The sequence below is a fragment of the Monomorium pharaonis genome, chromosome 2, assembly GCF_013373865.1.
Source record: "Monomorium pharaonis isolate MP-MQ-018 chromosome 2, ASM1337386v2, whole genome shotgun sequence".
NCBI lineage: Eukaryota > Metazoa > Arthropoda > Insecta > Hymenoptera > Formicidae > Monomorium > Monomorium pharaonis.
In genome coordinates this window covers 33,576,992-33,594,652 of record NC_050468.1, presented here as the reverse complement: position 1 = coordinate 33,594,652, position 17,661 = coordinate 33,576,992, and the positions used below count along the sequence as shown (strand labels likewise).

Sequence of the window (17,661 nt, the reverse complement as noted above, 5' to 3'; positions counted from 1 at the left end):
ATTAACTTTCTATATCACATTTAAAGAATCGGAGAAAAACTTCTTTAATTAATGACAATTCTATTTTATTAAAACAATTAGAAATTATCAAAAGTGAAAATGTTTATAATCTTCGCAAATATGGCCAACTTAACAAACTACTAAATGGTCATCAAGTTATTGCACGTGATGTAATAACTTAATGACTATTCATATATAATAATTATATTTCTTGCGAACGCACGCTGCAGAAAATTTTTCTCGCAACACAGACAATATTTTATCAATACATATATCATTTTTCTCGCCGCTTTTTCGAAATGACGGATACGTATGATTTCACAATTAAAGCACACAAGACGTCGCCTCGTTAATTATCACGGTTAATTACCGGCTACGAGGCCATCACAACGTACATAGGTACAATTCGAAGTATCGTGTCGAGCTCTCTCCACATCGGATTCTTTCGTTGCTCGTGTCGTCATACAGCACGCTATTAACGGTCATACACCCCCTACAAGGCAGGCACAAGATCACGGTCGGATCGTCGTATATGGCCGTCCATTCGTCAGATCGTTGACCGTGTACCGAGGTGATACCGTACTCCGCGGTTTGGAATTCGCCGCACGTTCGTGCGCGAAGGCAAATTAATTTCCATTTAAAGGCCGCTTAAAACTGCTTCCTCTGTGTTCCGCCTATAAACGTGTTACGTCATTTCGTCTGTCGACGCTTTCCCGCGATCTATCCCGCGCTCGTACACATATGCCCGCACAATTGACCGACCCGATCGGCAGAAGTGCGTGACTTTCGCGCAAATTGCCTTTCTTGTTAACGATCTCGAGGGATTCTCGCTATTCATTAAACGCAACCCCTCGCGGAAATTAAGCGCTCGCTTTTTGCGACGGTCTACCTGAGCGTCCACGCCGGTGGTCCGTGTTATTGATATCCTGGTGGTTTATAGTACGAGTACCTTGCATTGTGAAAATACTGCACGCAAATAAAGTGACAATCATAATGTAATATTCCTCGCGCTAAAGAATAAATTTGGAATAACCTTATGCTATTTTGCTAAGCTTTATTTTGAATCAGTTTTCTCTTATTAATTAACTGAAGACTCGAGAAGATTAGATAGATACAAGATTAGATACAAAATTTTATTTTGTTTTATTCTTTCTATAATAAAAAGAAAATGAAAATATTTTTAAAAATTGTTTGATATTTTTTTACGTTTGTACTTTATAACTTTCTTTGTTCATTGACGAATGTTATTTTGTTAACAAATCGCAAAAGAAACTTTAAGGATGTTTTGGTACTATCAGCTAAAAATTATTGAAAATTATAATAAAAACTGCAAGTTTCTTTAATTTATGGTTTTCTTCCGAATTAACAGAAAATGAACGTTTGAATTTTGGTACTAAACCTGCAAAAAGAACGAGAAATCTGATTTATAATGGCTTATTACAGCGAAAATTATCTCACTTTATTGAGGTAAATAAAAAACTTTTAAACGAATACGTGAATTCAAATAAACTTTTGTACGAAATGTACGAATATTTATTAGAGTCCTATTAGTATAGCTGCAAAATTTGATTTAACTTGCATTGCATTTTGTTTGCAAATTTGCAAACAAAAAGTTAAACAAACTAGTAAGAAAATTATCTTCGAATTTTACAAAGATATTCAAATGTAATAATAAAACAATTTGTTAAATATTTAAATTTTAGGTAATACTTTGTTACGAAGCAAATAATATTATGTCCATTTTTGCCATTGTTCTCGGAGCTATTTCATTGCGTTATCACGTCGCTCGTGATCAGCCTCCACTCTTAAATCTCACTTCTTTCCCACGTCTGGCCGACCAACCTTCATCTATCTTTCAGCAAAGCGACGCAACATTATCCCGCCTAAATGCCCGTTCTTCCGTTTTGCGCTAAGTGGCCTGTGCGGCGCGGCGCGGTACTCTTGTTCTACAAAAATTTATCCACTTGCGGTTAATTTATGAGCATAGTAAAACCCGTAATTCTTTCAATTTACATAAATAGCCAGGTGTTTACTTAAATGCATGATTAACGAACATACAGCGGCTGTCTTGGAGAATATTGCAGCGTTATTAAGAAAATAATATAGTTGTAATTGATGCTGGCGCGATGCATTTAATAATGAAAGCTTGTTATTCGTTCGTTTGTTTACACTTCGGTATTAAATAATTGAAGAAAAATAATGTAACGTAATTCTCTTTTATTGATCTAAGGAATAATTTCCGCCACGTTTTCATACGTTTCACCATAACTGATTGACAGCTGAATAGAAAATTTGCTACGAAACATAGAAGTCCGCATAGGATTCTGCAATGTCATGAACAACACAGTGTACAATGTACCGCGCCGAGAAAGATAGAGAAAGTGTTGTAACATAATAGGAATTACACAACGACTTGAATGACCGTCGCCAACGCGATTTCACACTCGCAAATTAATCTTCTCCCTTCGATTCGGAAAGATAATTGCCAGCGCGCATGATGGTAACTTTTCCGTATTATCAGTTTGCATTTTCTTTGTGGCATAGAAACGTATGGCGACGATAGGTGTGTTGCATCCAATGTTGTATTCCGACTTGCTAGAACCGAGCGGTTTGCATAGTCACGTATTCTCTGTCTGCCGATTGCATTTCGAAGCTGCTATCTCTCTTTCTCATTAGTTTCTCTCCGCGTACCATTTCTTCATGTCATTCCCATGGAATGTCCCAGGGATGTAGCAGGATATCCTCGATTTCTCTTTTGTACATGAAAATAGTCACATAAAATTGAGTCACGATTTAGTGGGCTATAAATCAATGTGTGTGTGTGTGTGTGTAAATTTTAAAAAATATATAAAACTATTATTGCACTGTAATATGATATAATGAGTGAATATGAGTGAATTAAATTATACTTCTTGTAATAATATTAAATTATTACTTGAGTACGACATAATATTTTTAATTGACAGTTTCACTTTTTATCTTCAACATTGAACATAATGTATAATTTCACTTCACTAAACTACTTGTTATATTTTTTTTATAATATTTATTTTCCATAAATCTATTTTTTACAAATTCGTAGATAAAATATATCTATTAAAATTTTAAATAAAATTTTGGAAATTAAAAACATTTGTTATTGATTTAATTGTTATTACATGTTTAATAAATTAAAGTTACTAGACATACATGGAAAGTACGGATTTTGCTAAAAAGTATCTAAAAAATTAACTGGGCGTAGATTTGAAAACAATTTTGTCATATTACACAAACACACACACACACACACACACACACACACACACACACACACACACACACAGTAATTATGTTAAACGTTTAAACTAATTATTAGAATATCAAAACTTTTATAGCATTACTAATTATGTGTGAACGTCGTAATTATTTTTATGGTCCAGTAAAATTATTTTCAGATAACTACATATAGTTAAAATTCTAAATACTCCAGCACAAAACCGTCTTTTGTATAATCAAATACCATTTCGAAGAAGTGATAGGAAGTGATATGGAACAGCTAAAGTAACGTGACACATATGTAAAGGTTTATAAAGATAATATACCGTTATACGCTCAGTGACCTTTTTCTGCTCTCATTTTTAAGATCTCGTACACGTTAGATGTTGCGTGCATTAAGTTCATGTTCATCTGACGCGGTATCCCTGTTTTTCCTAAGGTTTCTTACTACTGGCAATATTCCTGTACTTTCTGGTCACACTTGATGTCCACCTCCGCGTCTTGCGCTTCATCTTCCTTGCTTTATCTATATATCACTCATCCTATCTTTATATCGTCCTTTTTACTTCAACTTGTTTCTTATCAAAGAATCTTTTTCCATTTTGAATTCCACTCTAATAGCATATTTATTTGTTTCTTTTATTTTTGTAATCAAGAAGCATGAAGTATTAGCGAAAGAAAGATATCTAGTGATCAAAGTAAAATTTATGAACGAGACAAATTTTTTATATTTTTCTACATATTATTTATGCATATTTTATTTTCTACATATTATTATTTAAATATTAAAATTAAAATTTTAATATTTAAATAATTTTATTAACAAATATAAAACTAATAAAAAGAATCCGGGAGAAAGAATAGAAAATTTACATAATAATAAATTATTTAACGCTACGATATTTTTTTATTTTAGGTTAATTATATATTTTATTAATATATTTATTCAGTTCTTTTATTTCATAAACAACATAAAGTAAATAATGTAACGCAGCAAAAATTTATTTACTTAGTGTTTTATTAATTAAACTAATGTCGCATTATGTTATGTCTACGGCGAGTAATAATGATGCAAATTGAAAATATGCACCCGATATGAAACCGCTTCTCCCGTATACTCGAACAAAAAGTGACTTACCGCTCGTTGTAATTATCACGCATAAATTATAGTGCAGTCGTCCTACGCTACGCGTCAATAAAGAATCTGAAAGTGCGCTCGGTAGTGAATTAATACCTGTCGGCGATCGAAAAGATACAAGCGCTTCCAAGACGCATCCTGTAACTTCGATGAGTGATATCCTGGAAGTGGCAAAAAAGCTTCATTAGCCTACTTAATCGTAGTCAAAGTTTATGTTTCGAGCGATGTACATAACCGTTAACTACTGATACTGTTCTTCCGTTAATTGTTGCGCATTAAATCACTCCTCTCTCCCGCGAACATGCCGATGTCAAACACGAATGCTGAAGATGAAAGGCAAGAAGTAAAAAATAATAATAACCTGTTACTAGACAAGAAATGAAAATTTTGTAGCGTTTAGTAATAATCAGTTTAATTGCTAATTTGATTGAAAAAATTGAAGACAAGTTTCTTTAACAGGATAAATATTTAAATATATAATATTTTGTTGACATCTTTGAAAAGATAATAATATAATTAAAGCTATTTATATCTTCTACCGTTGAGACAAAAATAACTTTGAGCGAAACTGATATCTTAATGAATGTATATACGTCAATCATAACATAAATAATAATAATTGCGTCAACGTAAACCTATATTTACATATATATTTACATATATATCTGTACGCGTCAGAAAATTTTAAACAATGAAACTTTTAAATCTTTTTCGGAAAAAAAGAAAAATTTTTTATTAATTACTTAAAGGAATGCATGGGAATAATAATCTTAACATATCACTTGTAAGTCTTTCCAGAAATTATAATGGTTTTTGGATATCATTTTATACATAGAAAAAAAAATTTAAAATTACGTTAAATAAAACCAAAGCATCTTAAAACCTCCTTAAAACCTCTTTAAAGGTAACGGTGGGTGAGTTCTTTGCTGGTTTTGAGCGTTGCATTTCAGAGAGAAAACTACGCCGTTCTGTCGGTTTCACAAAGTGGTGCGTTGCTGAGAAAGATTGTTAAACGCTTAAGTATTTGTAAATTTATTTCTAGGCGTCGGTGAGAGCATTCCCGGCGCGGCGGACAGCGCGGAATTTCTATCTCCCGAACGAACGCAAGGCAGATAAAGGGAGGAGTTGCGGGAAACACCATCATGGTTACTTTAGATCGACCTCGCCGTCTCTCTCTCTCTCTCTCCTTTTCTTTTTTTTTCTTTCTATTCAGGGTCGTCGTCGTGATGCAAATATGTTCGATGCAAATGCTCGCTTACCTCCGGAGAGAGCCGGCGCGGCGGTAACGGAAATGGTAGCGTGTACGCGCGGCTGTGGTACTCCGTTATATTTCCTGCCTGACGCGAGCCGTTCCGGTGTCGCCACACGTGCGTTCGTATCGATTCACGTGGTCTCCACCATGTAAATCCCATCGCGTCGGCCACCCAGGCTCCTGCGCCGCTTTTAAGTCCAGAATAAAGACGCGTTTCTGGGAGCTCAGGCGTGCTTTACCGCAGCGTATATCCGCACACTTAATAGTCATCGAATCTTTAAAAAAAAAAAGTCTTGTTAACATATATTCCGAATTTATATTTAAAAAATTGAGCCAATCGTCAAAGTTTCTAAATAATTTTTCTTTGAAACAAATTTAATAATATTTAACTATCGCAATTTTTTGCAACTTTCAAACAGTTTCAAGCACAAGTTTTATCTTTGTTATGCATACGTGTACATACAATTTTAAATTTATACATCAATTATTGGCGTCACGTTAAATTCAATTAGACTATAAATGTTTCACTGTTAATCTCAGAGCGTCAAATTTTACTCAATCGAATCATTTTTAACGATTTCATAGGTCGCCACTGCTCCTACAATTAGCCAGAAGGTTAAATTTAACAAATCAACGAAGATTAAATTTAAAACAATCAACGATATATTGAGTAAGTATTTACTCAATATTAGTCAAATTAACTACTTCATTTAGTCAAATTAATCATCAAATATTGGGTAGGAGCAATGGCGACTCAATGGAAATTAACAGTGTTGGTTTATTTTTTTTTATTGGTAAATTGTATTATAATAATGAATTAATATAGATTACACATATTTTAAAATAGAGTATGTGACCGTATGCAAATAGAACCCGCTGGAAATGCAGAGAAGCCAGGATAGTTCGCTCCAATTTTAGATTCTGTTACCGAGCGGGCGTACCTTCGGCGTATTTCGGCGTATTATGTTCGACGGTCCGGAAATAAAGTCGCCTTTCAACGTCGCGCTAGCGAGCACCTACATGCGACGACTTCCGGCTGGCTTGACGACGTTTTGTTTATTTCTCTGTTATCGCCTCGACTTGCCCGTCGCCTCGCGCGAGGAATCACAAAGTAGAAGAGCGTTAGGCCTGTACAATTTGATGTGTTGAAACTCGTGTGAAAGGAATATTAATTCGTTACGTGACGTTTATACATTTATATCATATTTCCCGTAAAACAAAGCTCCAGATGCGAAAGTGTTATTTATGTGATTAGTTAATGCTAATACTTGAACTCTTCCTGAAAGTTAATTAAACCGGTCTTCTTCTGCATTATCAAATAATAGTATTGAACTGCCAGTTCGCTGCCTGCACAGTCGTGCAATTTTTTATTATACTTTTTTTATTTTTTTAATAAAATGTGCCCCAAAATATCAGCAAGATCGTAATGTAATCTTTCAGCCTTTTTCTATTATGTGAACACGACGAACACATTAACTGAAAATTAAGTTAAAAGTTACTATAAAAGAGGTACATTAATAAAAATTATAATTTCTAATTTGAGTATTATATTAAATATAATATTGTGATTGTTATTTATTATTGTATGTATTAGAATATAAATATTATTAAAATAGTCTTATTTGTCAAATAAAAGCAAATTCAATTAGAGAAAGTCTGTTTTATATAAGAAATTTAAAAAATTCCAATTTCACCATTTCGAGATTAAATCGTATTCGTTCTGCTGTTACACGATGCATAATAATATAGTCGTATAAAGTGCGTGAGCAATTGCGCCAAATTCCATTCCGATGATAACAGTTGCGATATAAACTGCATCCGCATGTTCGCCTGTTCGCAACAGCGTTCTCTCGATTTGATTTTAAGAGATATTTTTCTTTTGCAAGTCGAAAATGATTTTTAAGATTTAATATTAAATAATGATAACGCACTATTCATTTTAATATTCCTTTTTTTATTTTCTTTACCTGCTTCCTAAAAATCTAATCATAATTAATTACATCTCAGTGTTTACATGTTATAATAATAAATGCTTTTTCGAAATACATTTGATACAATCTGTAAATGTATTTTTGAAGTGTAAAATTAAAAAAAATCTGGTACCTTTTTAAAAATAATGTAGAATATACCTCTTATTTTTATTACAAATTTTATTATAAATTTTATTATTTATTACAAACCTTTGATAATTACAGTTATAATATGTATTAGAACACAGGTGAATAATTATATTTTACTTTAAAGAATTAACAATTTAATATAATGTATGATGCTATTGTGCATGATCATTTTTCAATAATCACGAATACACTTTTGATCTTATTTTCAATAAAATATAATTTATTTTTATTTTCTCAATTTCTAATATTATTCCATATATTACAGAAATTTAGTTTGGATGTGGTTCATCAATTCATTCTGATTTGAATAGTCATTCCACTCTGACATAATTGATCTACTTTCCGTTCACGTTTGCTACACTTTTCCAAAATACGTTGCTCCTCCTCTTTTTTCAGTAGATTTCGCAGTAGCGGTGGGATACATTCGTCCTGAAGACCGTTTCTTTTGATGCGACAAGCCTCGTATCTTTCCAATTGATAGGCTGGAATGTAACCCTTATAGCGAGCGCGCAACTCTTGCGCGCTGGGCAAACGCAACGTATCCTCAGAAACTCTGTCAGGAGTTAAGCAAGTACGCCTAGGGGCCACCGCTGATCTCTGACACGCTGCTGCTTTATCCGACTTTGTAAATTCTATCCGCTTGATCTCCGTTTGCAGCCTCTGCTCCGAGGCCAAACGCTGAAATTGTTGAGCGTCAAGATGCTTTTGCGTCGTGCATATTTTTATCGGCGAAGCCTTTGCATCCGAAGATTTCGCATAAAGGATATCGCTGCTATCCTTAGCTGCTGGTTGAATTGCTTGACAACTGGTTTTGCGAATTCGTGTCTTGGATCTTTTCGAGGGTTTCTTTAAGGAATATGGTACTTCGGAAGGTATTTCCAAACCGTCCTTACGTGTTACTTGAGAAAGTGAACCTTTCATCTCTGGTAGGACCAAAATATCGATTTTCAAATCTGCTTTTTTATCAGGAATTGTCCTCTTAGCGGAATCAGTTACTGACGGAATAAGTTTGTGAGAACTATCTTTCTTCGACTTCCCTAAATATATATAATAATTAGTACCACCGTCTTTTGTCTTTGTTGAGCACTGAGTGACTCTAGTCAATGGACCCTTCGGTGTTGTTGCACATTCAATGAATGTCATTGGCTGCTTAGACGATTTGCCGCCGCAATAAAATTCCTTTAAAATGTTTTTCGATGATGAACATTTTGCCAACATTTTGGAGCTGGAATCGAGTTGCTTTTTGTCCTTGTCAGCCCCCAAAATCGAGGAGGCAATTTGTACTTTATCAGCTAGAGCAAGCGAACCGTCGGTGGGATCATAAGATTTTAGGGTACAGGCTGTTGGAAAGATGAATTTATCAGTTGTCCGTTTCTGACAGCTATCACTCGGGCGAACCCGCTGTTTTTTTACGTCTTTGCGTTGCGATGCCATCCTGAAGATAAAAGAAATCAATTTGAAGTAAAATTCTCTAACGATTGTTTCATATTATATCCTTCGTCTCGCTCGAAGTAGTCAGATAAATATAATGTATATGTACTTATACATACATAAAATATATGTCTAGTATAAGTATTGCTACGTATTTTAATCTGTGTCATTTCATGATATTCCTTGGACCAATCATGAAATGATAGATCAAAATATTTAAATTAGCTAAATACTTATACTTAACATATATATATTATTTTATCTAAATTATACGTGTACACACATACACATACATACAATTTTGTATTCTACAATAATCTTATAAATCGACAAATTTTACTCATCTTTTTTACTTTTTTCTTTTTTGGAGGGATTTTTTATATTACCGAATCTCTATATTTATGATTACTTTATTTAGAAAATATGAATTTATTGCTCACTCATCATTGATCCTCACGATCCTATCAAGTTTTCAGTTCTTCATTCAATCAACTCAATGTGTATCAGTTCGAGTCACACGGTTTCTTACCTCGAGTCGGACGATGATTTCTTCTTCACGAGTAGACACCCATCCCGATCGGTCACTGCGGCAGGCACCTGGACGATCCGGGCTACCGGTCGATCGGCTTCGAACTGGCACTCCAGCACAGTGCTTCCCGACGGATACTGAACCATAGTGGCAGATGGGCAGCGTACGTTCAAGGTCACGAGACTGTCGGGAATCGAATTACGTTATATATTTCATATCGCATTATTCGAGCTTATAGCGCGCCTTTACCCGTGGTATAGCCTGACCACCTTTTGAGATCTCCACTCTTGTGAAACTCCTTAGCCGCGCCTTTTCCAATAAATTTCGCGTTAAATGTCGCAGTACCCGATCGCGGTTCAGATCGCGAGAAGAAAGAAAGGGATCTTTGCGGTACGTGATAGCGAGATCAAGGTTGCGATGGTTCAGGCTCGAATTACGCGTCTTGTATCGCTCGGCGACTTCGACCACTGGCTGTGCCGCCTGTTGCCGGCTTGTTAACCGACAGAGAGATATAATATATTTTTTTCTATCCGCTTGCAAATGTCACGTTGGGTAGCTCCCATTTCGCACCGATCCGGTAGGCAATACTTCTGCATTTATTGTTGCATAGTTAAGTAACGTACAACAACCGTTTTTTTAAATCATGGATAACATTTTTTTTTAGAAACAAGTACAGTAAGTTGAAGAAAAGTGAAAGAATTACGACCGTCGACACACTACTGAATATCAAGCATATTATTAGCACAATTTACACATAAACATGGAAATTTTAAGGCGTGGCTTCTACCTCAACTTACCTTATATTTTTAAGATTATATACAGACGTATATTTTGCACATTTATTGTCACAACTTTACGTAATATGGAAAATAGAAAGTATTATATCTGTTATTATAGTTTAATAACAAAGTCTCTATCCTGAATATTAATTGCAACAGTGCGAGCACGATCGCTACTTAATCACAATCGTGCGGTGAATTAATATTTTAATTTTAATTGCTGACTAGAAAATACCACATGACAAAGCGGCGGCTTTACGGTATTTATTCTGCGGCGCGAGGAGAAAAGTTAAAGGGTAGAAAAAAGTATACACGCCGGATAAGAAAGCGAAGTGAAAGAGACCGAACAGAGGAAGTAAAAAAGGACAGTCGATCGCGCAGGATGTGCTCGGAGGAAGAAAATATGCGGAGGACAGTATGAAGAACAAGAGAAAGGAAAACGTGTCAAAGACGAGGAGAGCGTGGCAAGAGGAGCCTCCTTTTCGTGATGACTCATTTACGGCTACGTATGTCACCGCGAATTAACGCAGACGGGTCTGCGACATTTCTTTCTCAACGGTTTAGCCAGGGAGCGAAATACAGAGACGTCGTCCGGTCCGTCATCGTCCGGTCTTTTTTGCGGGATCACAGAGAGAGAGAATGAAAGGAATCTCGTGATTCATGAAACGCCCTTTCCGAATGAATCGCGCCATTCAGCATCGCCGTTTGAATATTTGTAACTCTTAAAACCTTATCATGCGGCATGTACGATGTGATGCGTCGTTGTTTAATATTAATACTTGATCGAAATAATTACACACACAATTTTATCTTTTTATAGATTTTTAAAGTTACTAGAAGTAGAAACTAAAAGTTCATGATAAAAATTAAGCAGTTTGTAAAATAATTGCAATTAATTTTCTTACTTGAGAACGCGAAACTTTCTTTCGTAGTTTGTCGCTTTTGTCGCAAATACCGGACATAATTTTGGTTTCCAGATCTTATCTAAAATATACACTAACATGGATAAAATTATACATGGAAAACATAGGAAGAAATATAGCAAAATAGGTTTAAAGTAATTTTAATTTTAAGTTTTAATATTACGTTTTACTTTTAATTTTATATTACTCGCGCGAGAAGCAAAAAATTTCTATTTGACTAATGACTGAAAATGGTACACACAATGATTATGATAATCGGCACATGAAGGTGTAAGGCCGGAATAATGCGTGACAATGGCAGTCGCGAAAGTTGCTTCGCGGTACGTGATCACGAATGCAATTTTCATTGTCGAATGCCTACAAATTTTGCACCGGTCACTAAACTGGTCGTCCGTCCGTCCGTCTCTCCGTCTGTCAATCGATTCAAATCCCGAAATAAGCATGCTACCCAGTGTCCGGCAAGCATATGCAAATCGCTCCGCCGCTCCCCTACGAAGAAAGAAGCTACCCAACATTATGTTACAGCTGCCCTTGTTCGGCTCTGTGCAAATTCTTTCGGTCGATTTCATATGACTGCGCGCCCATAATGCATCCCACTTTAGGGCCCAATAATGAATAATCATTTTTAACAAGGGGAACGATAACGTGCGATTTTTGTATAGGGCTATTATAAGTGCTGGACACTAATGGATCATTTATGATGTACACGATAAAATATTCATTATCCTCGGGAAAGGATGTACATCATTTTTTAACGATCCATAATGTTTTTCAGTGACTTTGTTATTTCACGACAATTTGCATAAGTTTAACTTCGCGAGAATTCACGGTCGGACAAAGATTTAATTTTCTGTTTCGATTTTATCTTTTCCTCTCTTTTTTTCTTTCTTTCTCCTTTTACACTTAAAAAGATAGAGTTCTAAGAGGTTATTGTAACTGCTAAACGTACAGGTTAACGCGAGTTAACTTTGCTGATCGTTCTGAGAACTTTCGTCATCTTGTAGAAATTTGTCGTTTCCGCTTCTCTGCGTTCTTAAACTCTTGGAGATCCCTTTAAACTATTAATTTATCCACTTTTGTATAATCCCCTGCAAATTGTAACTAAAATTTTGACACTTCGTGATTATTTGAAGTTAACCGAAAGTGAAGAAGCGATAACTTTCTGAAATGAGTGGAAATAAGTCAATGATCTAATCTTCATTTTTTCGAATTTGATTCATCCGTCAATTCTGTTTATCTCACACAAGTATCACATATTTTTATATACTGATTTTGATTTATATGGAAACACTCTTTGCGATAAAAAAAGTTTTTTTTTATTTTGCAAATAATCTGAAAAATATTCGCCAAGTTTAAAGATAAGTTTGTCACCGGTCGGGCAAGCCCATGTTTAAATATCGCCGAATATTGGCGTGTCGTGGCGTTCGCTTGTTCAAACAGCGCGATAGACAGCACCTATGCGGTTTCGTTACGCTTGAATGGTAATACCAGGATAAAAGCAGACTTCGCACATGCGACAAGCCGCGGGGCCTTTCGCTCCGCAGAAAACGGGAGCAACGGTCGCCGTGTCGACAAGTTTGTTCGCGATTCTTACTTTTCTCTTTATCTGAACAGCGCTCTTTAACTTATGAAATATTATAAAAGCTACAAAGATTTATATAAATGCAAAAATATATATACAAATATTAGATATAGATTTATGATATTTTTTTTATTCTTCTATTTTATTTACTTTTTTATTTATTCTTTTTATTTTGTTATTTTATATAGATATATGAATAGAAATAAATATTTTAATTTAAAACGCAAGACTTTACGTTGCTGATCTAACTTCACCTATAACTTTTTTTACATTTTATTTAATCATTTTCAGTTACAATTTTTATACTAAAAACTATTAGCAGTAGTATTTAATAGTACATCCTTGTTGGGAATTTTTAATTAAAGTTTGATGGACAATCTATAAACTATCTATAAATACGCAAATACTTAAGAAACATGGAGTGAAATTTGAGGTCAAGTCGGAACAAATTGACTCTGTCGCTTGTCTACCCCGTTATCATCGCCTTAGCGTGTCGTCGAGCCGTCTTCATCATCATCCTCCTTTTGGCAGCGTCTGTCGTTGTCGAGACGCGAGAAGGCGACTGCAAAAAGAGCGAAGGATGCGAAAAACGACGGATGAGGACGGAGATCGCTCGTCGAGGCTTCGCCTACACGCACTTCGCTATAAGGTTTCGTCTTCCCACACGTAATTCTCGTTTCTTCAATGCTCATCCCCTGCACTCCTTAATCTCCCTTTCCCCTCCTCTCATTTCTCCCTCGCTTAATCTCATCGTAAATCCGACACTTACTCCCTGCGCGTACAGTCGAGGAACCGGAATTGAGATAGCGCCACGTTAATTGCCGCCGATAATAGGATGTATAATGGAATGTGCGACCGGTCAATCGCGCCGCATCTTTGAACGCCGCGGATAATAATTACGTCATACTAATCACGTACGTGCGTGCATTTTTTTTTTTTACTAATCCACGATGCAATAAACGTGACCCTCGTATATATAATTTTTTGCAAGGGTTAGGAGTTATGTAAGCTTCAATCGAAGATGAAGTTTGCTGAGTACATACAAGTAACTTTAGAGTTTTATGACGTACACACGGAAGTATTATTTCTATAATGTTTATTCGCGAAGATATCCTTGTTTTATATCCCCGTAACATAAACACAATTTTGCAGCGTAAAATTGAACTATTAAACTGGAATAACATACATTTAATGCACTCTCCGATAAGATTAATCCAAACCGTTATTATCGAAATGTATTATATCGTTATAAATGAGCTCCGATAATAAAGATAACAATAAAATAAAATTTATGAGAAAGCAAGAAAATATCTTTATACTAAATGCATTCTTAACACAAATATTGCATGCTAAATATGCAAAATATTTATTCAAAGATATAAATATAAAAAAATATATTAAAAAATGTTTTCTTCCAGTTCGATTTATCAAATTTACCACTAATAATATTAAAAATCACCCTAAATGCAATTCAATTAGAGCATTTGAATGCTCTAACTTTTAATATCATACTTTTCATTTAAATTGTATTATATACGCTATGCATAGGTTTCTGCCTTCTGTTACTTCGTTACTTGTGTACGTGCTCATTTTCAAATTGTTCTAGGTTATTAAATTAATTAATAATTACAACAATCATATTCTACGTACTCGAAAACGTACGTCACGTATTCTTCATTAATTTCCTATATTACTCGCGTCGAATCTCGCTGCACGAGAGTATACGGGAAGCTGTGCTTAACATTTAATCGCATCTGGGATCGAGCGCGAGACCGCGATCTTGTAATTTCCTGCAAGCAATTACAATTTTTATGCCCGCCGCGCTGATACGTGTAGTCGCAAGATTCGAATCCTACAAGAAATTTACAGCCCCCACGCGAATGCACACGAGTTCCTGGGAGAAAACGAATATTTTCTTGTTTATGTCGTCCCTTCGTTTCCATTCATTCGTTTGCGCGAATTCGCACAAAAACCGTTTCAACATACCCAGATTAACCATATTTTCAGCTCGTGAGAATTATATCTGTAATTTTCAATGAAACGTAAACACGCGATATCGAAAGAGCATTAAAATTCTATATTCAGCTTGCTCAGCTAATAGTATTATCGGTAACAAGCTTCGATAAATCGTAACAAAAAAGTGATTATTAAAAAAAAATTTTCCGTACTTATATATCATATTTGCTGTGATAGTATTTACGTATTTTATCAATAAATAATCACACAACTTTTGATATTATTATGTCGCTCAAAGCCCGAAAAGATAGATTAAATTATTTTTCGTTTTTATTTATTTTAATTTCCATTATAAATAAATTGCTTTAAAATTATTTATCCACAAATATCTTTTGTGTTTAAATTATTTTTATTATAATACATCCATCATTAATGTCCATCAATTGTTAAACAGTAATGGCAGCTTCATTACGATAGAATCGTACACGCCGCGAAATTTCTCACGTACGATTCACGTACTTCCAGTTATTTTCTCTAAGCATTCTATTTTGTCTCGTGACTAGAAAAAAAGTGTTTAATTGCCACGCTATACCGGGATCGGTGCTGTCTAACTCGTTTAAGTACAGGTCGTTAAGATTCCCTGTCGTGCACGGCGGATGTTGCGAACGTCAGCTTCAAAGGCACGTGCTCAGACGCCTGCTTTTGGTGCGAGGGAGATAAGTGACGTCGAAAACGTGCTTGTGAGTGCATTTCCCGGGTAGCGCTGTCATAAAATGCTAATTGCATTATACACGCGACAAAAGATTCGGTATGGGGCAAATGCCCGGGACTCGTCGTACCTTTTTTGGAGCTTTCCACATTTTTAAGCGAACACTCAACGATTTAGTTTCTGATCACGAATTTTAGTCCGTGAGAAAACGTTGTTTTCTAACAAAAGAACGTTCGGTTCCTATTGTCCGCACAAAAATTTAACGCACAGCGGGTTCGATTTTCACTGTAATGAAATTTTACATGTAGAAGCCATCACATAACCGCTACGGTAAATCTGAGAGGACAAAATTTCCGGTCGCAACCGGAAAATGAAGTTTCCTGTACGCAGTGCGTGTGGGTGGCACAAAGGGAATCCGCAACCCTTGGGATTGCTCGCTTTGCTCGCTTAACAATCGCACCCGTATAACTGGCTCCGGGTCATTATTCATTTTAAGCGGCGGCACAGCGCGTCAATCCGCGATGAGGAAAGCGCGTTCGGCGCCAGCGCCGGATCTTGCGCATTATTACAATTAGCGATGTCGCAAACGATACGAACGATCGTGTCTCACGACACGTGGAAGTTGCGTTATGAGTCTGTGTAAAAATTTGTGACTTGAACGAAAATTTTTGTTCTATTAATGGCATAAATCAATGATGCAATGATGTAATGAAAAACCCATTTCTAATTTGCATTCGAAATTAAAAAACTAACTTCTAAATTTTTATGAAAGTTAAATTTGCTCTTAAAAATAATCATATCATATTTGTTGCGTTTTTAACTCGTCGACTTTTTTTTTTAATTAATTGAATAATTTAGATTTACGTTTTAAATTATGACATTAAATACCAGCGGAACTTACAACTTACTTTCTCGCAATTTACCCAGCTGATTGTTGAGGATAATTGCATCATCGATTGCGTACGAACATATTCTAATTGGCATATGCGACATCAATCAATTTAATCCATTACAAAAAAAGATTAGCTTCATTTAAGCTTTATTCAAATGAAAGGAGTCGATTTAAAGTTATTTCAAGATACATACATAAGATACATACGTGAAAGGCAATATATATTTTAATCTATTTCTACAACCGTTTAATAGAAAATAATTTTTGCTTATTGTCAATTCGTCATTCTTACACCTTTTTTTATCTATATGTATTGCTAACAAAATATATAAAATTGCAATTTTGGATTTTATCTTATATAAAGACATTATAGTAACGTTTTAATTTTTACGATTTAAATTTTTTTTAAATTTTCGAAAATATCATGTATATGAAATTAAGTTAAAATGTGTAGAATCTTAAATATACAAACCTGAAGATTTTTTTTAATTTTTAAATACTTTATTATATAAGTTTTTTAAAAATGGAATCCATGATATCAAGAAATTGATAAAATTTATATTTGCTGACAATTAAGTCTCCATGTAAATGTAATTTTACACATGTTTTTTAGACGATTATGTTTCCAGAACATTTACGTACGAAATTTTCATCTCATTTTGATAAATCAACTTTTTTGACTCGTTTGAACAAAAAGAAGAGAAGAAAAGACTAAGAAAATCACGGACTAGGAAAACGGTTGCCGCCTTTCAGTTTCCGGTCAAATTCCGGCTTTTTGAATGAATTTCCAGCAGAGAAGCTAGATTTAATGGTTTTTTTTAGAGGAAGCATTACCAAAAAGGTAACAATGTAAACAGTAGTAATCTTTAGCAATCTCAGGCAAAAGAGCCATCACCTTTGGCGCAACACTAGTCAAAAGGTAACAATTACGGCTGTAGCCATCGTGGGAGCCAACGCGTAATGCATAAAAGTGAAATTTTCACACGAGTTTACTTTCGAAGAATTATTGCATGAACGCACGCGTTTTCCCCGATTACAAATAAATTATAATTGTGGAAGCAGAAAGAAAAAAGGAAAGACACTTGTGAAAGTAAG

The 17,661-nt window shown here is 34.9% G+C and overlaps 2 protein-coding genes across 19 annotated transcripts in view; one reads left to right on the top strand and one right to left on the bottom strand.

Annotated features, from left to right (window-relative positions):
- Window positions 1-17,661, top strand: part of LOC105834665 (ras GTPase-activating protein raskol) — a 313,516-nt gene that overhangs the window by 224,869 nt on the left and 70,986 nt on the right. The gene's annotated exons all lie outside the window — the stretch shown is intronic.
- Window positions 7,957-16,974, bottom strand: LOC105834663. Its single transcript, XM_028194268.2, has 2 exons — window positions 9,726-16,974; window positions 7,957-9,200 (listed from the first exon to the last, which is right to left on the bottom strand). Exons 1-2 carry the CDS (start codon window positions 9,869-9,871, stop codon window positions 8,054-8,056), a joined length of 1,293 nt encoding a protein of 430 aa, XP_028050069.1. The 5' UTR covers window positions 9,872-16,974; the 3' UTR covers window positions 7,957-8,053.

Coding starts and splice junctions, on each gene's coding strand:
- LOC105834663 (XM_028194268.2), bottom strand. CDS start 9,871: ATGGTTCAGTATCCGTCGGGAAGCACTGTGCTGGAGTGCCAGTTCGAA. Junction 9,201..9,725: donor AAATCATCGTCCGACTCGAG/GTAAGAAACCGT, acceptor TTTTATCTTCAG/GATGGCATCGCAACGCAAAG.